Source organism: Mesoplodon mirus (assembly GCF_964341445.2).
Source record: "Mesoplodon mirus genome assembly, chromosome: 20".
Classification (NCBI taxonomy): Eukaryota; Metazoa; Chordata; class Mammalia; order Artiodactyla; family Ziphiidae; genus Mesoplodon; species Mesoplodon mirus.
Window position 1 is genome coordinate 17,729,705 of NC_138996.1, and position 26,753 is coordinate 17,756,457.

The 26,753-nt window shown below is 43.5% G+C and overlaps 1 protein-coding gene across 1 annotated transcript in view; it reads left to right on the forward strand.

Annotated features, from left to right (window-relative positions):
* GSR (glutathione-disulfide reductase) overlaps nucleotides 1-26,753 on the forward strand; it is a 41,497-nt gene continuing 14,744 nt past the window's right edge. Inside the window, exons 1-7 of the mRNA XM_082608838.1 lie at nucleotides 1-323; nucleotides 9,325-9,351; nucleotides 11,866-11,954; nucleotides 13,840-13,909; nucleotides 16,576-16,723; nucleotides 19,802-19,856; nucleotides 21,680-21,779. Coding sequence (XP_082464964.1) covers nucleotides 27-323; nucleotides 9,325-9,351; nucleotides 11,866-11,954; nucleotides 13,840-13,909; nucleotides 16,576-16,723; nucleotides 19,802-19,856; nucleotides 21,680-21,779 — 786 coding nt within the window. The 5' untranslated portion in view covers nucleotides 1-26. The remainder of the gene's footprint in view (nucleotides 324-9,324; nucleotides 9,352-11,865; nucleotides 11,955-13,839; nucleotides 13,910-16,575; nucleotides 16,724-19,801; nucleotides 19,857-21,679; nucleotides 21,780-26,753) is intronic.

Consider the following 26,753-nt stretch of genomic DNA (forward strand, 5'->3'; position numbering starts at 1 on the left):
CGCCCACGGGCCGCACTTCCGCGTGCATGGCCCTGCCGGCCCGGACACTGAGTGCGAGCGAGGGGCTCGGCTGGCGGCAGGCGGCGCGCACCTTCCCCGGCTACGCGCCACCTTGGGCCCGGGCTGCCTGCGTCCTCTCCCGCGCCATGGCGTTTAGGCAGGAGCCGCAGTCTTCGTGCCCGCCGCCCGCCGCCGGCGTCGCGGCCTGCTACGACTACCTGGTGATCGGGGGCGGCTCGGGCGGGTTGGCCAGCGCGCGCCGGGCGGCCGAGCTGGGCGCCCGGGCCGCCGTGGTGGAGAGCTACAAGCTGGGCGGCACTTGCGTGAGTACCCGCTCGCTCCCGGCGCTTCTCTTCATGCCTGGGTTCCTGCAGCGCCGCGTCCCGCCGCCCCGCTTTGTCTCAGCCTCTCTCTGCAGGAACAGCCTGTGCTCTTGCCTAGTGCGACCTCCCCCGACTCCCCGAGGATGGGCCCCCAGCTCTGTACTGTCCGCTTTCCCACGCGGGTCGGAGTCAGGATCCCAGCGGGGTTTGATGAGACAAGTGTAAAGGGGCTTTTCCGCGGACCCCGAGGCTGAGCCTGCGTCTGTTCCAGCGCAGGTATCATAATAACGCTGGCCGGAGATCGTGAAATCTAACATAACTTTCCTGCATCCTCACTCCTCGAGGTGGAAGGGTATCGTAGTCCATGCTCGATCTCATCACCAGATCCATGAAACATAAAACTGCATCTAGAATAGTTGCAGCTGGTCTGAGTCTCTGTGGGGAGAGGGGAAGGGAGGATGGAGCCCGTGTCTCTGAATGAGGATCCCGGTCCTCTCCCTTCAGTTTCAAGGGCAGAATTTACAGCAGCGGTTCTCACTTTTGGCTGCACATTTGAATCACCTGAGGAGTTGAAAAAATTCTGCTGCCTGGGTGCAGCCTCGGCTTTGGATGATTCTTAATTGCAGCCAAGGTTGAGAATCACCAACTACAGTTGACATTGATGTAGGATTTATTGTTAAATGACTTTACAGACCTTTTGTTTTGTTTTGGAGGGATTTTAAAACTACCTCCCCCCAAAAGAGGGTTGTAAATCCTGCGATTGAGAAACTATTACTTTAAAAAATAAGTTTAGTTCCCAAGTTATTGGTGTGGGCTCTTCTGTCACAAGACTTGGGCGAGGTACTTGCTGTTAGTATTAAAATGTTGTATCCGAGTGTAACCTGGGCTTGGGCATGGAGTTCTCGAAGTTCCTTTGGAGAGGGATGCTTAAATTACACTACACTGGGAACTCCTTAAGGGCAGAAATGGGTTCATATGTTTGCAAGCTCTTATCACCTTAACAAAGGGCTTGCTCAATGACCGTATGTGAATGAAACTCAAAATTAACAGCTGTGAAAGGGCTGTCTCCAGTGTCCCGTGCTCACTTTTTAAGTTCAAAACGGAAGTGGGAACAAAGAAAGGAAAAATCCCTGTTAATTATCAACTTGCACCTTGACACCTTAGTCTAGACAGACTCTTAGGAGAAGTCTGGCTCTGCAGAAAGCAGATGGAGGGGTGTCACTAAGAGGCCCCCCGGACAACTGGTGACATCACTTGATAACTGCTCATCTTTGTCCCTCTCTACTTTTCTGTTTCCCTCCTTCGCCATGTGTGTCATAATCAGCTTGTGGCATCCTTCATCGCTGCCTGCTTCCACTGGCATTAATCAAGAAGGGGCTGACCCCATTTTTAGGTTCCTGTTAGAAACGTGAATGCTTTAAGAGGTCAACTACTTCCCAGAACAAGTAAAGGACAGCTTAGGAGTCAACCATTTACTGCTTCCTTATAGAGTGCCTGGCCTTGCTTATCTCATTATGCTGCAGCAACTTTTATTTTTTTGTAAGCATTGATCTCTTGGGCTAAATCCCCTCTTTAATATTTTTACTTCATTCCATTTGGGCTCTTCTCAAACTGCCTTTTGGTTTTGAAATTCAAGGAAGGATATAGTATGCCTTAGAATATCACAGAAGATAAAACCAACTGATAAGACCTGTTTAGATTTGTCTCAGGATTCTAGTTGTCTGGGTTATCCACAGGTGCATTAATAAACTTCTTAGTGCAGTGATTTCCAGACAGGTGTTAGGGAAAATTGAGGCATTCTGAAGCACATTTCATTTGTTCCTGTCTTCACTTCTCCTAAGTGCTAAGTATTTGGATTGGGACTGGTTGAGATAAAAGGGTAGATACCAACATTTGTAAGACAAAGGTCCCTTCCCTCAAGGAATTTGCGATAAGGTGGGGGGAAGCAAAATGTAGACAGTCAACCCCAGAGTGAGGGGGTCTGTTATGGTAGTTGAGAGGAGTGTAATTATCACTTCTGCTTGGGCACATTGGATAGTTTTGGGATGGAGATAGTATCTTTGTGAACTTGAACTGGATGAATATCATTTTTTGACAGGGTAGGTCGGGGCGGAGGCACAGAAGCAAGGTATGTTGTGTAATCAAATTTGACTGGAGCAGAGGGAGTCTCCTATAAAGCTGATGGTCAGATGGTAGTAAAAAGGTAGAGTTTCTGGAAGCACAGTGAACTGTGGAAGGGTTCTGAGCAGGAGAGTGACACGATAAAAGTGGCTTTGTACTCGAGATACTATTGAGAAATGTCCCTTGGGAAAGTCAGATAGAAGTTTCTTTACTGTTGACTCTCCAACCAGGTTTTTTTTTTTTTTCCTAAATGTCAATTAATGTATGTTAATTCTAAAGCTTGGTAAAATTTTTAAGTTGCTGTGGATACAAGTTTTTGTTTTTAGCCTTCCTCCATGAAAACTTAGACTCATGGACTGATGGAGTTGGAAGTGATTTTGGAGATCTACTAAGCCAGTCTGACTATAGTTGTTTTTCGTTTGTTTGTGTTTTTGATAGGAAGCACTTACATAAGCTTGCTGACTTAATTTTTTTTAGAGTAATGACCATTAAAAAAATTCTTCTATCACTATCATTTTTATCAAGAACGATTTTTTGATTAAAAGTAGGAAGCTTATAATTTCAAGTAAGGGACAGCCCTTTATTTATTTAACTCTTTTTTTGCCGGTGGGGGGGGGGCGGGTGCTGCCATGCGGCTTGCAGGATCTTAGTTCCTCCACCAGGATCAAACCCGTGTCCCCTGCAGTGGAAGCAGAGAGTCCTAACCACTGGACTGCCAGGGAAGTCCCGACTGTCCTTTAAATTGAATACTTTTAGCTTTATAAAAACGGAGCATGGGCCCCATTGCTTTCATTTCATTAAGGATCCGACTTACACAAATCCTTATAGGAATTTAGAAGCATTGTTCCAGCCCAGGACCCTCATTTTTACCAAAGAGCAAATTCAATGTCAATTAAAATGTGGTTGAAAACAATCCAAGTGTAGAATAACCTATGGAATTAGCATAGGTTATTAGCTATGCTAATTAGCAGCCAAACCATGGCTTCTGTGTAATTGTGTGGAGTAATTTATAATTTGATGAACATTTTTAAGCATTCGTCTCAGCTACAGGGGAGGAACCTTCCTACTTCTGCCTCTTAGGAAACAGTCATTATTTACTTTAAAAGCACTTAGCTACTAGGTGGGTCTCCACTTCAGAACTCCTGATCTAGTAGGTCTGGAGTGAAGCCCCAGCAGGTGTATTTTTAAAGAGCCCCATTCTGATTCTGGTGTACCTGAGCCCAACTCAGCACTGGGGGTTTCATGGGGAGCAGGAACTGTGCAAAGACTTTAACCCTATGGAAGCATTAGAATGAATCTGGAGAACCCTGCACAGTTGTGGGGATCAGATGGTAATGAGTTTGGTCCTAGAGTCATTCATTTCCTGATTTCATAATTTCATGCTTCTGGAGTAAGAGCCTTCCATGGGTGTCTGTATGGTGTGACTGTTTGCCTTGATCTCCTGACTCCTCCTCAGTTTTCCTTTTCCTGGATGCTTTTTTTATTTTCTCTTCTGTGATACAGTGGAGTAGGACCCTTCCGAGCAAACGGGTATTTTCAAGATGAGTGACCTGTGTTGGTGTACCTGAGTGTTCACTTTTCTTTGATGGAGTTTATCACTTTAAACTGTTAAGAAACTCAGATATGAAATGACTTTGCTCTGTATTGTGGTAGGGAAGGAAAAACTTTCTCTCTTCCCATTTATGTTCAGTAGCTGGGGCCTGCAAATTAAACAGAAAATGGACAGATTATGGGAGAAAAGGTTTATTTCATATGCACACATGAGTGTCACAGAAAAGTGGGGAAAAAAGGAACTCTTAGGCCTGGGAGCTTAATGCCAACTTAACAAAGGGGGACAAATTGTGGAAAAGTGACTAGACAAAGGAAAGGGGGTTTGGGTTTCTAGAGGCAGTAAATTGTGGGAAGGTAAATATATGGGGGGAAACTAATGGAAGATAAGGGTTACTTTAATAAGGTTTTTTTGTGCAGATTCATCTCACTGCTACCTTTCCATCTCCAGTGATAAGGGTTTTTCTGCTGCTGGTACAGGATAAGGGTGGGAAACACCTTCATAAAGGGAAATTTAAGCTTTGCTTTTAGGTAGAAAGGGGGAAAGCAGAGTTCCTCCTGTGTCTGCTGTTTCTTAATTGTCTTCACCTCAAAATAATTTTTATGTCAAAAGAGCATGTTTTGGGGTGGCATATTCTGATCCCCTCAAGTTCAGAGTGAAATAAGCAGTGAGAGCCAGTACTGCTACTAAACTCCTGATGGGTAAACTAGGTCAAGAGGCAGGTGTAGCTCTAATAACATTCCACTCTTTTTTTTTTTTTTGGCCACACCGCGTGCAGCATGTGGGATCTTAGTTCCCCGACAGGGATCAAACTGTGCTCCATGCAGTGGAAGCACGGAGTCTTAACCACTGGACTGCCAGGGAAGTCCCCAACATGATTCCACTCTTTTTTTTTTTTTTTTTTAATTTTTGGCTGTGTTGGGTCTTCGTTGCTGCACGTGGGCTTTCTCTAGTTGTGGTGAGCGGGGGCTACTCTTTGTTGCGGTGCGCAGGCTTCTCATTGCAGTGGCTTCTCTTATTGTGGAGCACGGGCTCTAGGCGCACGGGCTTCAGTAGTTGTGGCACGTGGGCTCAGTAGTTGTGGCTCGTGGGCCCTAGAGCGCAGGCTCAGTAGTTGTGGCACACGGGCTTAGTTGCTCCACGGCATGTGGGATCTTCCCGGACCAGGGCTCGAACCCGTGTCCCCTGCCTTGGCAGGCAGATTCGTAACCACTGTGCCACCAGGGAAGGCCCAGATTCCACTCTTAAATTACTCTTTATTTTTCTGGATCAGGCAAAAAATTATAATAGTATTAGGTTAGGCATTAAAAAAAGGGAAACTGAAAAAAATCATCTGTTTTTCTAGGATTCAATTAAAAATAATCTTTTATTGCCTGATGCGATTAAGTAATTTCTGAGAGCAGAAAAATACATGAGTTAATTTTCAAGTTCAGTTTTTGGGAGTCTCCAAAAACATAAATATAGGCATAACCCATAGCACTTTGAAGATTCTGTTTTTGTTTTTTTTTTTTTTTTTTTTTTTTACAATCTTCAGGTTTGCGGCAACCCTGCGGTGAGCACATCTGTTGGCACCATTTTTCCAACAGTATTTGCTCATTCATGTCTCTTTGTCACATTTTTGTAATTCTTGCAATATTTCAAACTTTTTTATTAATTAATTAATTAATTTTTGGCTGTGTTGGGTCTTCGTTTCTGTGCGAGGGCTTTCTCCAGTTGCGGCAAGCGGGGGCCACTCTTCATCGCGGTGCGCAGGCCTCTCACTATTGCGGCCTCTTGTTGCGGAGCACAGGCTCTAGACGCGCAGGCCCAGCGGCCATGGCTCACGGGCCCAGCCGCTCCGTGGCATGTGGGATCCTCCCGGACCGGGGCACGAACCCGTGTCCCCCTGCATCAGTAGGCGGACTCTCAACCACTGCGCCACCAGGGAAGCCCTGCCTGGTCATTTTCTAAGTGCTCCTTCCTCTTATCAGTCCTGAACTAGATAGGAACCATTAGGCAACTCTGTGATGGGGAACAGAAAGGGGGAAACCAGAGGAAGGAAGCTTCCTATTACTTAAGCACAGGTGACATTCTTGACAGGTGAGGTTGTAAATTAACCAGTGACATGGGCAGTGTGCGGTTTTTACTTATCTGGGCAGAATTGGAGGTAAGAGGGCCAGCCCTAGGGAAGTGGAGAGCCTCTGAATTTTGCCACAGGTGTCATCAGACTCCTCACATGTTCTGTCCCTGTTTGGAGAGGCCCCTGTCCTCACTGTGAGCCAGTGCTGGCAGGCCGACGGAACGGAAGGATTCTGGGCACTAGATTGGAAGAGGAAGTTCTCAGAGACGGACCATCAGTTTGCAGAGGCGGGCAGAGCTGCAGGAATCTCTCTGGCACTGGGTGTCTCTGTTCCCATGGCTTATTGTCAGTGAGTGCCCACCTAGAGAATGCGGGCTCTGCAGGGGGATTTGCCAGGTGGAAAGCGTGGTATGCTGCACGTCTTAGCCGTGTGCACTCCTGGGAGGTCAGAGCCCTGACAGCCCGGGACCCTAGTGCCCCATTCTGGAAGGCAAGCTTTCTTTGCCATCTGTTGATCTGTTTCTGAAAGGGAGCCGGCCACCGGGGAATGTATCTCCTCTGTTTGCCATATGGCTTTTGTACACATGGGGAGCTGGCGGACTGCAGAAATAATTCAGAGGGGTCAGTGGCATCATCACACCTATCATGAATTAGAAAAGAGGTGCTTTACGTACATTATCTCTGATCTTCTCAAAATCTCTGGAATGTAAATATTATCATTCCTATTCTATGGAATGGGAAACTGAGCCCAGAGGGGTTTAGAAAGCTACCCACCCCCTTCCAGGAAGTGGAGGATTCAAACTCCTGTCTGTCTGACTCTACACCCGTGCTCTCTTTCTGACAACCTAATGCAACCTCAGCTGGAAAGCGAGAAGGAGGCTTGAACAGGACTGCACAGAGCTCTCCACCCCAGCTTCCCCAGCTTTGTAGGTAACGAATTGTTCTTTTCTTCCCTTCCAAGTCAAAGAGGCATCTGATAATCAGTTGTGTTGCGCTGAAGTGTTCGAGGTTTCTGAAACCGTTGGAAACCCTGGAGGCTTATCACTAGGAGCTGCCAAAATAGGAGGAGTACTTCAAGGTCAAGGGCTTCCATTCAGCCATAGCCTGTGCTGGAATACAGATTCTCCAGCCCCCGAAGCTCACAATTTTCTACCACCTTCTTCCTCTGATTTCTGGCCGAAGACTGGCAATTTTAGGGAATGTGGCTGATTCTGCGGTTGCCTCATGAGCCAGCATCTTGGATAGGCTGAGCACCTCTCCCAGGTCAGGACCGTGGGCTCCATGAGAGCAGGGACCATATCCACTGGGTGCTCTGTGTTGCATAATGCCTGGCAGCAGTGAGTGAGCACTTCATCAGTACTTCTGAATGAATGAATGGTCACGAGTTAAAAAGTTCAGAAACTTCTAAAAAATAAACTAACGTTAGTCATACACTTGGCACCAGACCTGTGTTCTTTGGACACCAAAAGAGCCTGCCTCTTTCCTTATGGTCATGATCCGCAGAGCTTACAGGCACCTGACATAAGTTATGTCTAGAAGGCATTTGTTTCCATATAAAAGAAAAATAATTGTATTATAAAAAATATTGAAAACAGGCAAGAGAAATCAAAGAATCACCCATCTAAATTCCACTACCCGGATAAAATCATTTTGGTTTATTTCTTGGTCTAAATGAATTATACAGTAATGAATGACATTATAAAAAGTATTTAGAGTGAAATATGAAAGTTTTCTCCCTCCCCAGAGATGACTACTGTTAAGAACATGGAATATTTGCTCAAACTGTTTAAAGGTATGTGTACATTTGCAAATATATATAATGCAGATTGGAACATGCAGAACAAATTGTTCTGCAGCTTTCTTTTTGTCACCTAACATCCTAAGAACCCCTTCCGTAACGGTAAATAGAAATCTACTGTGTCCTTTTAAACGGCTGCAGAGTATTCCATAGGCTCAGTGTACAATAATTTCCCTATAATAATGCTTCCGTACTGAAGGGTAGTTAACTTGTGTCCAGTTGTTCACTGTGACAGCACTGCAGGGAACATCCTTATACATGTATCTTTGGATGCTTGAACATAACATGTGACCCTTTCTGTGTAATAAATTCCTAAATTTAGAATTGCTAAGTTCTAATGGTATGTGCCAAATGGTATGTGCAGTTTTAATCAGTGTTACTCTTTAAAAAATATTTTTTAATTGTATAAGTTTGACGTGTAACATTGTGTAAGTTTAAGGCGTACAGTGTGTTACTCTCATTCATTTATAGGTTGTAATATGATTGCCCATGTAGCGATATTTATCATATTACATAATTATAGTACAATGTCATTGTCTAAATTCTAATTAGTCTAACTCTTAACCGCAGTTTTTTTCCAAGTTATTTTAGGATGTGATCAAAAGGAAAAAACAGATGTAAACAAAAATGTGTGTATAAACATATACATCACAGTTTACAAGGACTGTTGCAAGGAATTTTTTTCTAGTCTAAGGGGTTTGAATAGTTATTTTCTTAAACAACTGTCTAGTTTTTACGTGAAATCTGACAACTATTTGTATTTTTCTTTGTGTATAGGCTGCCAGAAGGCTAAGAGTCAAGTTTGTGTCTATCTCTAACAAGTATATAAGCATGGAGATAGGTAAATAGCTAGCTAGCTAGATAATAGCATGGATGAACTTTACTGCTTGATTCATCAGTTGTCCTTTGATCTTGAAAAATAATGTAGTTTTCCTCTAGAGATTTTCTCAAAGGGGACATTCTGGGTGTTTTACCCAGCATAGGCCATGGTAAGTTTCCCAGAAATCCTCTAGGACAGTTGCTCAAATGGTTCAGTTGCCTTTATTCAGCTGGTGGGTCCTCTCACCTCCGTGCTGCTGTTTCTCTCTGCTTTGTTCCTTTGGACCTGTGCAAGCTCAGGCTTTGGCCACCTCCTGACCTATTACCATCCCCGCAGGGCATCCCCCCTCCCCCCGAAATGGAATTGTCCTCCCTCCCTCCCTTCTTCCCTTTCCCTCCTCTCCCCTCCCCCCCCTCCTCTCTCAACTGCTTTTCTTGAGAAAATGCTCATAAGTAAACTTCTCTGCCTCCTCATACAAGGAAAGTAATGTTCCTATGTTTCCCAACTCTAATAGAAAAAGGGAAGTAGCTGTAGAGTGTGACTTAGAACTCAAGGAAGTCTCCTGGGTTGATGCTTGGGATTCGTCTCTTGCATGTTTGTTTGATGGTTTGAGTTTAATAATCTTAAAATATGTCCTTTTTATTTTTTCTCTAGGTGAATGTTGGATGTGTACCCAAGAAGGTAGAACTTTTACTTCTCCTTCCTTCCACACTCGTTTGACATATTTGGTAAATCATGATCAGAGTAAGGATGTTTTCAAATGTGCCAGTTAAAATTCTTGCTGCAAAAAATAACTGAGAAAGCTACTAAAAGAGCTTAAACAATAGGATAGTTTTGCTTTTTTTAAAAATTTATTTGGCTGCGTTGGGTCTTCGTTTCTGTGTGAGGGCTTTCTCTAGTTGTGGCGAGCGGTGGCCACGCTTCATCGCGGTGCGCGGGCCTCTCACTGTCGCAGCCTCTCTTGTTGCGGAGCACAGGCTCCACATGCGCAGGCTCAGTAGTTGTGGCTCATGGGCCCAGTTGCTCCGTGGCATGTGGGATCTTCCCAGACCAGGGCTCGAACCCGTGTCCCCGGCATTGGCAGGCAGATTCTCAACCACTGCGCCACCAGAGAAGCCCAATAGGATAGTTTTTATTTGTGTTCTTAAATATCATTTATTAAGAAGGCTGGAGGAAAAAATAAAGATGCCTGGAGATAGGCAGCTTCTGAGATTGGCTTAGCACTTAAGGATATCTGAAAGAATCCTGGCTTCTCTCCATCTTTCCGCTCTGGTATCCTAGGTATATGATCAATGGTAACCCCTGCCCCCTCATGGCCACAGGATAGCTCGTGGAGCTCCAGGCAGGATGTCCTCACCCAGCACTGCCCCTGCAGATTGCTTTAGATTCTCCTGGCCAGGATGAGCTACCCCTGCAGGGGAGAATGGGCAAGTGAGTGGCATTTTCAGCCAGGAAGAAAGGAGGGAGGGGCTGCTGGAGAGATAACCACAGAAATACTGGCTCCTGGATACAAATTGCATCATATATACAAAGGAAATTCATCCTGGCCATGAACCTTGTGGCTAAGTTCCCATAGTGACAAAGTTCCTGTGGGAACACAGAGGGGAGATAACCAGGAATGGAACACAGTATCTGGTCTCCAACTTCTGATGGTCTGGAAGGAGCAAAGACCAACAAAATGTTCATAGTCATGATGTAAAAGAAAAGCACTATCCATCTGCAGGGGATAACTTTTTCTCAATAGGGAGATCCAGCCAGGAAATAAAAAAGTTTATACCCCACTGTAAGCCCAAGTGCTGATATGACCAAGACCAAGTAGATGATGGTGGCAGATGGATGGATGTCCCTCCTACATGTGGCTGTGGTTAACTGGGTGACTTTGCACGGAGTGAGGTGTTTGCCTCAAGCCATCTGGTCTTTCACCTGCTCCAGGGCATCTCTGAATCAATTTTTCCCAGGAAGACAAGAACAGTTTTTCTCCTGGAAAGACGTGTCAAGATTATCATGTTTTTTTTTGTTTTATTTTGATGTTAGTAGTTTTTGTTTTTAAACAGAAATCTATTTCCCTATAAATTATTCAAGTTAAAATCATATATCATGTGGCGTTGGGTATCTCCTGGCCACTCTAAAATTGAATTTCTCAAGTTGCTTGAATGATGTTTCTGAGGACAGTATTTGGATACCATTGTGGTAAGCAGTTGATAGAATTGCACCTCAGTTAAAAGAATCCAGCACAGTCATCAATTTATTCTTCTTTAGGCATAAAGGGAGGAAGGTACAAAGAAGGAATCAAAGGCTTGTCAAAAGTCGTGGGGCTTCCCTGGTGGCACAGTGGTTAAGAATCTGCCTGCCAATGCAGGGAACACAGGTTCGAGCCCCCGTCCAGGAAGATCCCACATGCCACAGAGCAACTAAGCCCGTGTGCCACGACTACTGAAGCCCGCACGCCTAGAACCTGTGCTCCGCAACAAGAGAAGCCACCGCAATGAGAAACCTGCGCACAGCAACGAAGACCCAAGACAGCCAAAAATAAATAAATAAATAAATAAATAAATAAATAAAAGTCATGTCTCTGGCATGTCTAACAAAGAAGATGGTAGTTTGTCATCTAGAGTTCTGGATGGCAATTTCAATTCAGTTCTCATGATGATCAGTTGGTTTACAGATTATAGGCTACATCCCATAGGAGACGCATCTAACCTTTGAGTTCCAGATGTCTGATTACATATATCCTTACAGGGACATGTTTGTAGTTAATAGGAATCCATTTTCTTAAAGTTTCCAGTGCTCAATTTTATCTAATAGTTTCCTTCTAAATCTTAAAGTTACAGATGCAATTCCATTTCTTAAGTTGAGCACAGAAGGCAAGGCTTAAAGAAATTTAAAACTTAAAATGAACGTAAGCAGTAGTAAATTTGAATGGAAGAACTGTGAGACATATAATATTCTGCTTTTACAGAGTATATAAACTATGGAATTCAACAGTAGAAGTAATTTCCCCCAACATTTCAGAAGTCTCACTATGAAATCCATCTGGTCATATTTCTGAAGTTTTTCTTTTAAAATGTTTAGTTTTGTTTGTAATTTAAAGGTCAGTATCTTTATCTACTATTATATAGTTACCTTTCTGTAGAAAAAAATTTCTCTTTTTTCTCTGGACTCATGCACTACTGTCTTGGGTACTTTTTTCTATAGGTAATGTGGAACACAGCTGTCCACTCTGAATTCATGCATGACCACGTTGATTATGGCTTTCAAAGCTGTGAGGGTAAATTCAGCTGGCGGTAAGTGTAAACGCTGAGAGGGCTCTGTTTATAAACGTACATTTTTTCTTTCATAGTGAAGTAAGCCATAAATTTTTTGAGGGTGTATTATTGTGCCAAAATGTATATAACATAAACTTTTGGAGGTGATGGATATGTTTTTGGCATTGATTGCAGTGATGACTTACTTGTGCATATACTTATCTCTATCTAAACTCATCAAGTTGATACATTAAATATGTATAGCTTTTTGTATGCCAGTCATACATCAATAAAGTGGTTTTAAAATACACAACACAACATGAAAGGTTCATTTTAGCCCTTTTAAAGTTGTCGATTCAGTGGCATTAGGTATATTCATAGTGTTGTGCAACCATCACCAACATCCATTTCCAGATTTCCACCATCCCAAACAGAAACAGTGTACCTGTTAAACAATCTTCCCTTGCTCCAAACCCCTGGTATCTCTATTCTGTTTTCTGTCTCTATGAATGTGACTATTCTAGGTACCTTATACAACATCTGTCCTTTTATGCCTGGCATATTTCACTTAGCATAGCACTTTTAGAATTCGTGCATGCTGTGGTATGTGTCAGAATTTCAGTCCTTTTTAAGGCTGAATGCTGTTCCCTAATATTTATATACCACACTTTGTTTCTTTATTCATCCTTCAGTGGACTCCTAGGTTTTTTCCATCTCTTGTCTATTGGGAATAATGATGCTATGAATATTGGTCTACAAGTCCCTGTTTTCAGTTGTTTTGGGACTATACCTAGAAGTGGAATTGCTGGGTCATATGGCAATTTATTATTTTAATTAATTAATTAATTAATTTAAAAGAAGATGTTGGGGTAGGAGTTTATTAATTTATTTATTTATTTTTGCTGTGTTGGGTCTTCGTTTCTGTGTGAGGGCTTTCTCTAGTCATGGCAAGTGGGGGCCATTCTTCATTGCGGTGTGTGGGCCTCTGACTATCGCTGCCTCTCTTGTTGCGGAGCACAGGCTTCAGACGCGCAGGCTCAGTAGTTGTGGCTCATGGGCCCAGTTGCTCCGCGGCATATGGGATCCTCCCAGACCAGGGCTCAAACCCGTGTCCCCCGCATTAGCAGGCAGATTCTCAACCATTGCGCCACCAGGGAAGCCCGGCAATTTATATTTAACTTTTTTTTTTGAAGTTTTATACCTTTTATTTATTTTTTTATTGAGGTATAGTTGATATACAATATTATGTAAGTTTCAGATGTACAACATAGTGATTCACACCTTTTAAAGGTTTTACTTCATTTAGAGTTATTATAAAACATTGGCTATATTTCCTGTGCTGTCCAATATATTTTTGTAGCTTCTTTATTTTATATGTAATAGTTTGTACCTCTTAATCCCCCGTGTTTAACTTTTAAAGGAACTGCCATAAACGTTTTTTTTTTTTGGCCACGCCTTGTGGCATGCAGGATCTTAGTTCCCAGCCAGGGATCGAACCTGAGCCCCCTGCAGTGGAAGCATGGAGTCCTAACCACTGGACCACCAGGGGATTCCCTGCCATAAACTTTTCTAGCCATACATTTTTTTTTAATTTTAGCATATTCATTCATTTATTGAGCAAATAATGAGTGGCCACCATATACTAGGAACTGTGCCAAAGCAGCTCTCTCCTTGCCTTCTTTGCAGAAATAAATTTACCAACCTTGCGTGCCAAGTGAACATTCTCCATAGAGTAGAATGAGGGTTGTGCACATACGGAACGCAGACGGACACAGGGGAAGGTGTGCCTGTCTTTAGAGACACTCAATCCCAGGGCTCTTATGGACAGTCTGATTCCCTGCTCTGGGGTGTTCAGGGTCAGAGGCCCTAGTTACGACTGAAAGGAGACTCCAGATCCTCAGTACTGACTCCGGTTTCATTGCAGGGTCATAAAGGAAAAGCGGGATGCCTACGTGAGCCGCCTAAACACCATCTATCAGAATAATCTAATCAAGGTGAGCACGCCAGGTTTTGAACTTTGAGAAGAAGCTGTTCTCTGCTGAAGAACCAAATCTGGCCAGACATAGCCTTTACATTTATCTCTTGTTTCTTTTCTTTTCTTTTGTGATTAATGGTTTTGATATTGACCTGTAAGAATGTAAGTCGGACTCGGTAGGCCAGTCTCATTTCTATTTCTACAGAAAGTGGGACGTATGTGCCTAAGTCGGCGAATCAGGTCTCACCTGATGCCTGCCTGCACCTGTCTGACCCTCCACTTAGTTCCAGAAACCAAGCACATAAGAGCCTGGTTATGTAACAATGTGCCAGTTGATGGATTAAAATCAGGACCATTATCTGGCTGGAAACCTGCCATAGTTCGTCTGCTCAGAACACCCTCGTCCTTGGTGGCTAAATCTACTCAGGACACCATGTTGTGGTTCAGAAGGACGTTTTCAGGAAAATTGGGCAAAGGTGTGTTTGCCTTCAGCAAATGTATGTTGTCCTTTGCTGTGCTGAGGCTTTTCCCACCCTCATGCTTTGATGTCATTCCTCTTCCACTGGACTGTACTGAAGCACCATCCAACTCTCCTTTTTCTTTTTTATTTATTTATTTTTAATTAATTTATTTATTCTTGGCTTCGCCATGCGGCTTGTGGGATCTTAGTTCCCCAGCCAGGGATTGAACCCACACCCTCGGCAGTGAAAGGGCGGAGTCCTAACCACTGGACCGCCAGGGAAGTCCCAACTCTCCCTTTTCTTGACAGTGTGACTCCCAGCACCCTTAATTGGTCTTTGTAGTCTCACTCTGCAATTTCTGAGACATCAACATAGCTTAGGTTATACTAGATTAGTATATTTGGGATGGTATTTGGGCCACTGTAATCTCATTAGCACATGTTTATAAACCACTTTTTAGGGTGAGTTACTTGTACAGATGGCTAACCTCATAATTTTTATATTAATTCTTATCATTCATTGGGTTTATTTTCTTGGAGGGTGATATTTTCTGACCTTAACCCCCAAGTTCAAGGGGAAAGTGTTTGGTCTTCAGACCCCTGTGCACTGAGTTCAAGAGATTTTAAGGTGGCTAGACATGAATATGAGATGCCATTTGCTATACTACAACACCCAAGTAAAAAAAATTTTTTTTAATGGAGCTAGCTTAAAGTACTTTTGCAAAAGAGATAGGAAAATTACTCAGGAAATAGCATTTTTTAATACTCAAAAATCTTGGTGTGTAGCAGAATTTACCATGACCTTATGGGAAAGGAATCACAGGCGATCCAGAAATTCAGAATAGGAAACTTTCTGTGAAATATCCTAGGAAATGAAAATAAAAATTTCATCAGTTTCTTCCCCAAGCGATTACCCATATTATTGCCACTCGACTCAGTCTCCTTTTTGTCTAGCACCCGGTAGGAAATCATTACCTCCTGAAGGAAAGTTTTTCAGGAGCCTCGTGGCTTTTGGCATCAATCTTGATTCACCTGGCTTAAGCAGGGCACCTGCAGAACAGGCCTGGAGGGCTGATTCGAAAGGAGGAAATAGCTCAATTCAGAACCAGGTGTGTTGCAAAACGTTGAAACGCCCCATTCTGTGATCGCGCTTACAGGATTCCATTATCCTTGTGAGTTGCGCACATTTCTTGCCAGTATGTGTATCCTGGCAAGCAGAAGCTTGCTGGCAGTCCAAACTCAGGCCTGGCCACAGAGGCTGCCAGGAAGAGCAAATCAAGTCTGAATTCTCAGCACCTCTAGTGTAGAGCTTCATGGTCATGTAATTTTGTGGTTTTCTTCCCCCACTTCGTTTGAGAAACAGAAACATTGCTTTTCCCTCCCTTGTCTAAAGTATTTCCCTTTGGCCTCAGCTCTCTGCACCTTAATCCTTTTGTTTTTCTCAGCCTTCTTCTTTCTTTCCTCCAGACATGTCATTCATTCTTCAGTGTGTTTTCATTCTAAGTGAGGAAGGCTTTCTCCTTCAACTCTTGGGGACAAAGATGTAATCTCCTTCCTTGTGGGAATGACTTGCATATATTTTTTTTAGTGTCTGGGTTTTGGCCCAAGATAGTCCCTTTATTTTTTCCTACTGCATACTTGTAGCATCAAATGGCAACCCCCAACCTAAGTATCAATTAACAGTCAGAAGTTCTGCAGAAACTCGAACACTGGAGAGTTGTCTTAGCATCAGCAAACCATAAATCAGAATCCTCAGTAGAGAATGGAAGGATGTAAGAAGATGCAGCAAGTTTCGTTTTGTTTTTTGGTTTTGTTGGTTGTTTTTTGGTTTTTGGGTATTTTTTGACCGTACCACACGGTTTGCAGGATCTTAGTTCCCCGACCAGTCCTAACTACTGGACAGGGAATTCCCTTGTTTTATTTTTTAATCTTTTTCTTCTTTTTATTTTTATTTTTATTTTATCAAAGTATAATTGAATTACAATGTTGTGTTAGTTTCTGCTGTTCAGCAAAGTGACTCAGTTATACGTATATATTTTTTTCATGTTCTTTTCCATTGTGTTTATCATAGGATATTGAATATAGTTCCCTGTGCTCTACAGTAGGACCTTGTTGTTTATCCATCCTGTATATAATAGTTTGCATCTGCTAATCCCAAACTCCCAGTACTTCCTTTCCCCACCCCTTTGTTTTTTAAGCTAATGTTACCATGCTTCCTTCTCCAGTCCCACATAGAAATCATCCGCGGCCGTGCAGTATTCACGTCTGATGCCCAGCCTACAGTGGAGGTCAACGGGGAAAAGTACACTGCCCCTCACATCCTGATTGCCACAGGTGGCGTGCCCTCGCTTCCTCCAGAGAGCCAGATCCCTGGTGAGTCTTCCAAAGGCATATGCTTGTTAACAATAGTCAGAAAGAATTTACCGTTGTTTTCCACCTTACAAGCCATGCCAGGGGATCTGCCCTGTACCAGTTCTTTGTCTTGGACACGTGAGGGAAGGTCTCTGCAGAACCTAAATGTAATTGGCCTAAGTGGTACCTAGTGACAGGGCAAAGGAAGATATTTCATCCAGCTCCAGGCTCAGACATACTACAGTAACACAGGGGGAAGAATCAGCAAAAGCCCCATCCTTCCCTTCTCGGCACAGTAGAGATTGTTTCCAGCCTCAGTTTGTCATGAGATATTTACTGTTTTGTTTAAGAGAGAGAAATCTTGTAGAGATGTAACTTCATCAGCTAATGAAGCCTTCTTATATGCATATTTTTCTCTCATATAAAGAATTAGAAAAGTAAAGCAGTAAGGAATCTCTGAGACAGTCTTGTCTACCTTTGTATACACAGGGATGAGTCATAACATACTGCCTTTTTCTCTCATAGGAAACATTGTCCATACCTTTTCCCCCAACTAGATTATAAGGTCTTTGTGGATGGTGATCATAGTTTATACAACTTCTTCTTAAGATCCATGACCATGGATTGCCTTCTTACGACCCATAACCAACCTGAATTTATATGGAAAATTTTGAGTGTTTATGCATTTATGTATTTTTTTCTCTCTGGAGAGAGGATCGATAAAATTTCACCAGCTTTTAAAAGGGTTCATGACTCCCCAAAAGCTAAAGAACAACTACTGTAAAAAATATGAAGATACTTTTGTCAAGTAACTTAAAATTTAGTTGGTAAGATTGGATATACACATCTTTTTTTTTTTGTGGTATGCAGGCCTCTCACTGTTGTGGCCTCTCCCGTTGTGGAGCACAGGTTCCAGACGTGCAGGCTCCGCGGCCATGGCTCATGGGCCCAGCCGCTCCGCGGCACGTGGGATATTCCCGGACCGGGGCACGAACCCGTGTCCCCTGCATCGGCAGGCGGACTCTCAACCACTGCGCCACCAGGGAAGCCCTAGATATACATATCTTGATAGGGAACAACCTCCAAGACTGATTGTTTAGTGAAAGAAAGCAAGGTGTGGAACAATGTGTATAATATGCTACAGTTTATGTCTTTTTAAAAAGACAGGGAGACTGTACAAATGCACTAGGATATCTGGAAGGACACTCAAAACCCTGCAGTGCCAACTGCCTCCAAGGAGAGGACCAGAGCTCTGGGTTGGGAAAGAGACCTGCTTTTCACTAGATGCTCTGTGGTGCTTTTTGAATTTTTTAAGATACACATTTATTCATTGAAAACATGTAATAAAAACAAATGCAAAGAAATAAAAGGTAAGTGTTCCAAGGTGATTGCCAGACAGTGAGGGTCGGGGTCCTCAGAGGTGGGACGGATTACCATGAGTTGTCATGGACCAAAAAGACTTCCTGGGAAAAGGGCTTACACATTGAGCACTATGTGCCGAAGAAGAGAAAGACCAGAAGAACCAGTGGGTAATAAATAGGTCTTTAAAAGACATTCAGTCAATTAAACCAGTTTTTCTAGCAGTGAAATCTGGAAGCAAATACATTGAACTGAAACTGGAAGAAGGTTAGGGCCAAGTTGTGGACATTTATGAAGTCAAATTAAGGAATCTCTGTCATTCACAAAAACCAGTTATTAGTAGCTTATAAATGGGGTAGTGACAAGACCTAAGTGATAATTTTAGAAAACTAATCTGACAGCGATTTACAGAGGAAGAAGGCCAGTTAGCAAGTTGTTGCAATAGAATGTACAGGAGGTGGTAATAGGTTCTGAGCTACAGTGTTAGCGTCTGAAATGTGGTGGAAATACTCAGTTCAGCTCTGCAGACAGTTACTAAGCCGCTGCTATGTGCCAGGCTCTAGGAGGAGGAGACAGACATAAGAGACACAGAAGGATGAATCGACTAGTGTATTTCATTGACTCCAAGACACATTAAAAAAAAAATACTCAACACCTCTGAAATCAGGATGGGTCCTTAATCATTGTGCATTGAATTTGGCTAAATGCAGTATTTTAAATAACTGATGAGATGGCCGTTGTTGAGAGAAGGAATTACAGATTGATAACTCAAGACTTTGGATTATTGATGGAAGGTAGTCTTTTCATCTGAAGTGGTAAACAAGAGAGGGATATGGTTTGGGAAATAAAGTTAAGATTCTATTTTGAGGGCTTCCCTGGTGGTGCAGTGGTTGGGAGTCCACCTGCCGATGCAGGGTACGCGGGTTCATGCCCCGGTCCGGGAAGATCCCACATGCTGCGGAGCGGCTGGGCCTGTGAGCCATGGCCGCTGAGCCTGTGTGTCCAGAGCCCGTGCTCCACATCGGGAGAGGCCACAACAGTGAGAGGCCTGCCTACCGCAAAAAAAAAAAAAAAAAAGATTCTATTTTGAAAATACTGACTTTGAAACAAAGTTAAATGGTATAGAAAGACAGTTAGAAATATGGAACTAGAACCTGGGGAGAAGGTCAAAACTGGAACTACACATTTGGAAGTCTCCCACAATGAAGGGAGAGTTGGTTAAAACCTTTGAAGGAAAAAAGCAGAGAGAAGAGAACCAAGGCTGAGCCCATGTGGGGGCGGGAGAATGAAGCCGAGCCAGCAAGGAGTCTATTCATGAGAGCTGAGGAGATCTTTTTTTTTTAATTAATTAATTAATTAATTAATTAGTCTGCCATTGGGTCTTAGTTGAGGCATGTGGGATCTTAGTTCCCCGACCAGGGATCGAACCCGAGTCCCATGCATTGGAAGGTGGATTATTAACCACTGGACCACCAGGGAAGTCCCAAGCTGAGGAGATCTTAATTCCTCAAAGAAATTTAATAGTCACTTAGTCATCAGTACTCTTATTTCTACAGAGGAAATAAAAATGTTGACTCAGGGAAGATTTGATGGGCAGCTTCCCAAGTGGAGACTTAACAGAACTTGTCAAAACAGAGAGTGTGATGGCTGAGAAAGTGTTTGGTTCGTACATAAAATGTTGTGATTATTTTACAAGAGAAAACTCCATCTGTGTGACCTATATTGCATTTTCCTGCATAGGTGCCAGCCTAGGAATAACCAGTGATGGTTTTTTTCAGCTGGAAGAGTTGCCTAGGTAAGCTGCTTTTCTTCCTGACCCCCATGTTCATTCTCCCTCAGTTTCTCCCAACACTTCCACCTCCTCTTCCCAACTATTAAATGTAGGAATTTCCAGAATTCTGTTCTACCGCTTCTCTTTTTATGACCTTGGGTATCTCATCCATGAGTAGCCCGCAGTAAATGACTCAAATCTTTCATGCTTTTGGTCAGAGGCCATTGTAAACTTTTTAGGACCAGAATCAAATGCAGGGTGGTTTTGAGAATAAACACTGAAGTCCTAAAACGGTTTTCTTTCTTCAACTTGATAGAGCCTCAGTTGATAATGTGTCTAAAGTGATTCTGGTCTTCAAAGCAGCTAGTACAGAGGCATCTGGATAAATGAAGGCTCTGCCAGTCTCACACAAATAGGTTTTCTGAAATTGGCCTTTATACATGTTTGTCCTAATAACCTTAGTAGACTTCTGTCATGGATTTAGATAATACAGAGAGAAAAAACATAATGAGGAGGATTGTTTCTCTAATTTGAAGAAGCTGCCAATTGCAGGCTTCCTTGATTAGAGGGGTCCTCCCTTCACTCATGATGTGTGATAGGGCACCTGGGAACTGGAGGAGGGACCCTGTTAGCCCAGAGTTTGGCCTTTATTTCCTTCTGAGTAGCACTCACCCTGGAGTCATTATTGCTCAACTCTGCTGCTTTCTCAGCGGGCGCTGCCAGTACAGTGGGAGGTCTTAATCCCGCGCTTTTCCATGAAGGCCTTTCTGGAGGGTGACTAATAATCCCTGCTTGTTCCTTTACCTTAATTCACCTGGAACCACAGGTGGTTCATCAGGGACAAGAGGGCGTCTTGGCAGTTCCATAGCTGCTGTGAAAATGTCCTGTTACGACATTCAGACCAGGTCATCTTCTGAGTCTGAGAAAAGCAAACAGGCGTTTTAGATTTGCTGTCTGTGGGGCAGGGCAGCGTGTTAGGGAGCAGCCTTTCTTTCCTCATGATCTGTTTGGTTTTAGGTGTGAAGGATATGAGACATGTGAGAATATATGCAGAAATGTGGTCGTGACTCATCGTGTTTAAATGATACAATTCAATCTGGACTCACAGAAGCTTCATTCTAGATATCTGTCCATTATCTATTTTTAAACCATTTATTGAACTTTTGCTGGTAGAGCTACAAGTTGAAGAAATGAATGTATGCGTGTTATCAACAAGATTCTGGGAACATAGGAAAATGAGTTAACAATTGGTATATGATTTTTGTCTTCTTTTTTTAAGACTCCTTTATCATTGTTATGTTGGTAAGTAAGTAAATAATCAAAGAAGGAACAAATTTATAGGCGAGGTAACATGTGCTCTGGGCTGTATGATCCAGCTTTTACCCTCATTGGGCTTATGGTTGAGGGGAGGCTGGAGCATGGAGTCTGTGGAACATTGTGGGACAAGAGGTTCTGACGGCCGTAATGAGGGAAAGAAAAGTGCTCTGGGGCCTCAGCAGAATATAAGATTGTTTCTAGGTGGTGGAGGGCTCCCAGGTGTGGCTGCCAAAGTGTCTATGTCCTCAGGATGAGCCACAGCCTCCCCCGTCCTCTCCTGGAGACTCTCCAAGACCAACAGGCGTTGAGGGTAAGAAGGAGAATGTGGAGATTGTGCTTGGTTCACAGTTTTTACCTAACTTACTGAGTTTTTCATATACTGAAGACTGGTGTTTTAAATCAAGACTCCAGGGGCTTCCCTGGGGGCGCAGTGGTTAAGAATCTGTACTATCTTTTAAGCTTCTCTGTACATCTACAGTTATTCTAAACTACGTTTATTTAACCATCTGAACCCTCTACTCTCATGGTAGCCACAGTGTCATCGTTGGTGCCGGTTACATTGCTGTGGAACTAGCTGGGATCCTTTCCGCCCTGGGTTCTAAGACATCACTAGTGATACGGCATGATAAGGTAAATTCTATCCTTTTCCTTGATGCTAATCTTTTAAAAAATCTACAGGGAGAATTTTCTCTTATGTTGTCATTAAATACTAGGGTGCAAAGCATGTGGAGCTGGTTGGTCTGTTGCACATGGAGCTGCTTTGAAGGCATCTGAATAAGGGCTTGCATCCTTCCCAGCCACCAACTGCTAGTTGATGATACTGATTTAGATTTGATCAGACTGGCTGGTGTTTCCATCATGAAGTGGTAGATAGCATGCCTTAATAAAACATACATCCTTAAGTATAAATATTTGTTAAATTGAACAAACTGTCAGGTTCATTTCTTATTCTGAAAATTAATTTCATATGGTCAGATAGTGTTAGATTATTAACACTTAGTCAAAAAATTTACTCAATTCTTTGCATTAAAAGGAAACGTATCAAAGATATTTGCACATCTATGTTCATTGCAACATTATTCACAATAGCCAGGAGGCAGAAGCAACCTGTGTCCACTGATGAATGGATAAACAGAATGAGGGATATCCATACCATGGAATGTTATTCAGCTCTAAAAAGGAGGGACAGGGCTTCCCTGGTGGTGCAGTGGTTGAGAGTCCGCCTGCCGATGCAGGGGACATGGGTTCGTGCCCTGGTCTGGGAAGATCCCACATGCCGTGGAGCAGCTGGGCCCGTGAGCCATGGCCGCTGAGCCTGCGCATCCGGAGCCTGTGCTCTGCAACGGGAGAGGCCGCAGTGGTGAGAGGCCCGCGTACCGCAAAATAAATAAATAAATAAATAAAAAGGAGGGACATTCTGACACATGCTGCAACATGGATGATCCTTGGGGATATTATGCTAAATGAAATAAGCTAATTACAAAAAGACAAAAACTATATGATTCCACATATATGAGGTACCTAGAGTAGTCACACTCAGAAACAAAAAGTAGAAATGGGGTTGCCAGGGATGGGGGGGGAAAGGGAATGGGGAGTTATCGTTTAATGGATACAGAGTCTCAGGTTTTTTTGTTGAAGTATAGTTGATTTGCAATACTGTGTTAGTTTCAGGTGGACAGCATACCTATTCAGTTATATATGTATATATTATTCTTCCGATTCTTTTCCCTTTTAGGTTATCACAAAATATTGAGTGTAGTTCCCTGTGCTGTACAGTAGGTCCTTGTTGGTTATCTGTTTTGTATATAGTGGTATGTATCTGTTAATCCCAAACTCCTAATTTATCCCTCCCCACCACCCCCAGAGTCTCAGTTTTGCAAGAGGGAAAAGTTTTGGTTGCACAACAATGTAAATACACTTAACACCATGGAACTTCGTACTTAGAAATGGTTAAGTTGGTAAATTTTTTTTTTAATTAATTAATTTTATTTTTGGCTGCGTTGGGTCTTCATTGCTACGTGCGGGCTTTCTCTAGTTGCAGCGAGCAGGGGCTACTCTTCGTCGTGGTACGTGGGCTTCTCATTATGGTGGCTTCTCTTGTTGCAGAGCACAGGCTCTAGGTGCGTGGGCTTCAGTAGCTGTGGCGCACGGGCTCAGTTGCTCCGTGGCATGTGGGATCTTCCCGGACCAGGGCTCGAACCCCTGTCCCCTGTACTGGCAGGCGGATTCTTAACCACTGCGCCACCAAGGAAGCCCTAAGTTGGTAAATTTAATGGTACATGTTTTTCACCACAATAAAAAATAATAATAAAAGAAGCTTATAGATCATCTCATCTACTGGAACCTCATTTTGTAGATGAAGAAATTAAGGCCAAGTGAGGTTTCATGACTGCTAATTAATATCAAAACTGAGAGTCAACGAAATTCTGAGAAAGCCCAGGCCAATATTCTTTCTGCTAAAATGCAGCCTCCATGTTTCTCAGTACTTGATTAAGTGTTGCTTTATGTGTTTTGTTGATTAATCGTGACTGAGCATCACTAGGTCGTGGCACAGTATTGGAGCTCTCAGAGACACCGTGTGGGGCAATAACAGGAGTGTTGGCCTAAGAATCTGGTCCCTAAGAATCTGGTCCCTAAGAATCTGGCCTTCCCCAACAAGTGTGTGACTTGGGCAAGTCATTTAATGCCTTTGGAACATTTATCAGATCCCTTACAACTCAAATGCAGTGACTCAAATTCCTGAGTATTTGAGCAAATGGAAGGGCAGATGAGGGAAACCGATAATCCTGGTCAGTGTGGACTCCAGAGGACTTTCTCTTTGGATTTTAGACTTGTCCTAAAATTAACCCCCAGGAGATTTTTGTCCTGAAGAATGTTTTTCATAGGTCAGTATTATTTTGCATTGCTGGAATATGTCCAGCAAATTAGATGGCAGGAGAAAGGCAGAGGTATAGGTAGCCTGAATCTAATATATAAATAAGTAAAAAAATCACATCAGTTTATCAGTAGAGTGGATAATTCCTGCATTTGGAAAATTGGCTTGTGGCAGAGAGCCACATGTATCTGGGCTTCCTGCCCTCCCCCACCCCCAGTGCATTCTCCATCTTCTGCCCTTCCTGGTATAACTTCGTTCTAGAGCTACTCTATGAATAAATCACAACTTCCCACCTTTACCCCACCTGTGTGTTATCCCGAAGAAATCTCTAGAGAAAGAAGGAGGAAGTCTAAGTAAAGAAAAGTTGCTAGGGACTTCCCTGGTGGCACAGTGGTTAAGAATCCGCCTGCCAATGCAGGGGACAGAGGTTTGAGCCCTGGTCCGGGAAGATCCTACATGCCGCGGAGCAACTAAGCCCGTGTGCCGCAACTACTGAGCCTGCGCTCTAGAGCCCGCAAACCACAACTACTGAGCCTGCGTGCCACAACTACTGAGCCTGCGTGCCACAACTACTGAAGCCCGTGCGCCTGGAGCCCGTGCTCTGCAACAAAGAGAAGCCACCGCAATGAGAAGCCCGTGCACCGCAACGAAGAGTAGACCCCACTCGCTGCAACAAGAGAAAGCCCGTGCACAGCAACGAAGACCCAACGCAGCCAAAAATAAATAAATAAATTTATTTTTAAAAAAAGAAAAAAGTTGCTAGACAGTAACAACTTTTTTTTTTTCTTGCGGTACGCGGGCCTCTCACTGTTGTGGCCTCTCCCGTTGCAGAGCACAGGCTCCGGACGCGCAGGCTCAGCGGCCATGGCTCACGGGCCCAGCCGCTCCACGGCATGTGGGATCTTCCCAGACCGGGGCACGAACCCGTGTCCCCTGTATTGGCAGGCGGACTCTCAACCACTGCGCCACCAGGGAAGCCCAACAACTATCATTTTAAAGACTAGTCTCCCGAGGGCAGTAATGGCAGCTATCATAGGAACATTGAAATACAACTGAAAATAATATGAATGGGAATTTTGAAAAAGAACCAAACCTGGCAGCAAAACCAATTTTTAAAATTTATTTGTTTATTTTTGGCTGCATTGGGTCTTTGTTGCTGTGCGCAGGCTTTTATCTAGTTGTGGTGAGCAGGGACTACTCTTTGTTGCGGTGAGTGGGCTTCTCATTGCGGTGGCTTCTCTTGTTGTGGAGCATGGGCTCTAGGAGCACTGGCTTCAGTAGTTGTGGCACGCGGGCTCAGTAGTTGTGGCTTGCAGGCTCTAGAGCACAGGCTCAGTAGTTGTGGCGCACGGGCTTAGTTGCTCCACGGCATGTGGCATCTTCTCAGACCAGGACTCGAACCTGTGTCTCCTGCATTGGCAGGCGGAGTCTTAACCACTGCGCCACTAGGGAAGCCCAGCAAAAACGTTGTTATGCCGATTCTATTTCTTATTTCAGTGATGTTATACTATAGAATTCGTGTGGCTACTAATTAACTCAAGTCTATCTGATTCTCATATTCATTGAACTTCATAAGGGCAAGCATTAGAATAGCGATTTCATCATCTTAAGTGAAATTAACAAATAATGACACATCTCTAGGGATATTAAATACTAATAACATTGCTTATTCATGTAAGTGCCAAATGCTTTTTAAGTCTGTGATGCTAAGTTTTACAGGTTCATTAGATATCTTAGGTTATTTCCTTGTTACCAGTTTTACTTGTCTTTGATTGGGTCTTCTGTTTGAAAGAGGCCTAGATTCACTGCCTTCTTTAGTTAGTTTAGCTGACTATTAAATCCACTGCACTGTCAATTCCGTGATCTCCCCTGTGCCTAATACCATCTTTGATCCTATGTTCCTTAAGTAGAATTAGGATAAACTTTCATCAGTAATGTCGTATAAGGGGCTTCCCTGGTGGCGCAGTGGTTGGGGGTCTGCCTGCCAATGCAGGGGACACGGGTTCGAGCCCTGGTCTGGGAAGATCCCACATGCCGCGGAGCAACTAGGCCCGTCAGCCACAACTACTGAGCCTGTGTGTCTGGAGCTTGTGCTCCGCAGCAAGAGAGGCCACGATAGTGAGAGGCCCGCGCACCGCGATGAGGAGTGGCCCCCACTCGCCGCAACTGGGGAAAGCCCTCACACAGAAACGAAGACCCAACACAGCAAAAATGGATAAATAAATAAATAAATTAAAAAAAAATAATAATGTGGTATAGGAAAAATGTGGGGTTTTCACTCCTTTTCTAACAATCTGCCTTTTTTACCAAGTATCCTTTTCCTCTTCCATCACCCCTATCACCACCTCATCACAATCATCCACCCCTTTGTCATTACCACTACCAGGTCCTCCACAAATACATTTTATGGCATGTTGTTCTACTCTTGTGATTGGTAAGGTTTGAGTATCACTCCAAGTATATACTGAGCCCTCCTAAAGCGACCTCATCAGACATGGTTTCTGTCTTCCAGAAGGAGTTTAACCCTCTCTAGCCTTACGCCCCACTTCTTTTCTTCAAATTCCTTCCGTTCAGTAGGAACTGGCCTACTTGCTGTTCCTCTTCCGTGACCTGGTCCCATCTCTGTATATTTGTGCAGATTCCTCTACTTAAGGTGCTTTCCCTTCACGAGTCATCAAGATCCAGTGCAGAATGCTACATTTTCCTTGAAATCTTCCCTGTTCTCTTTG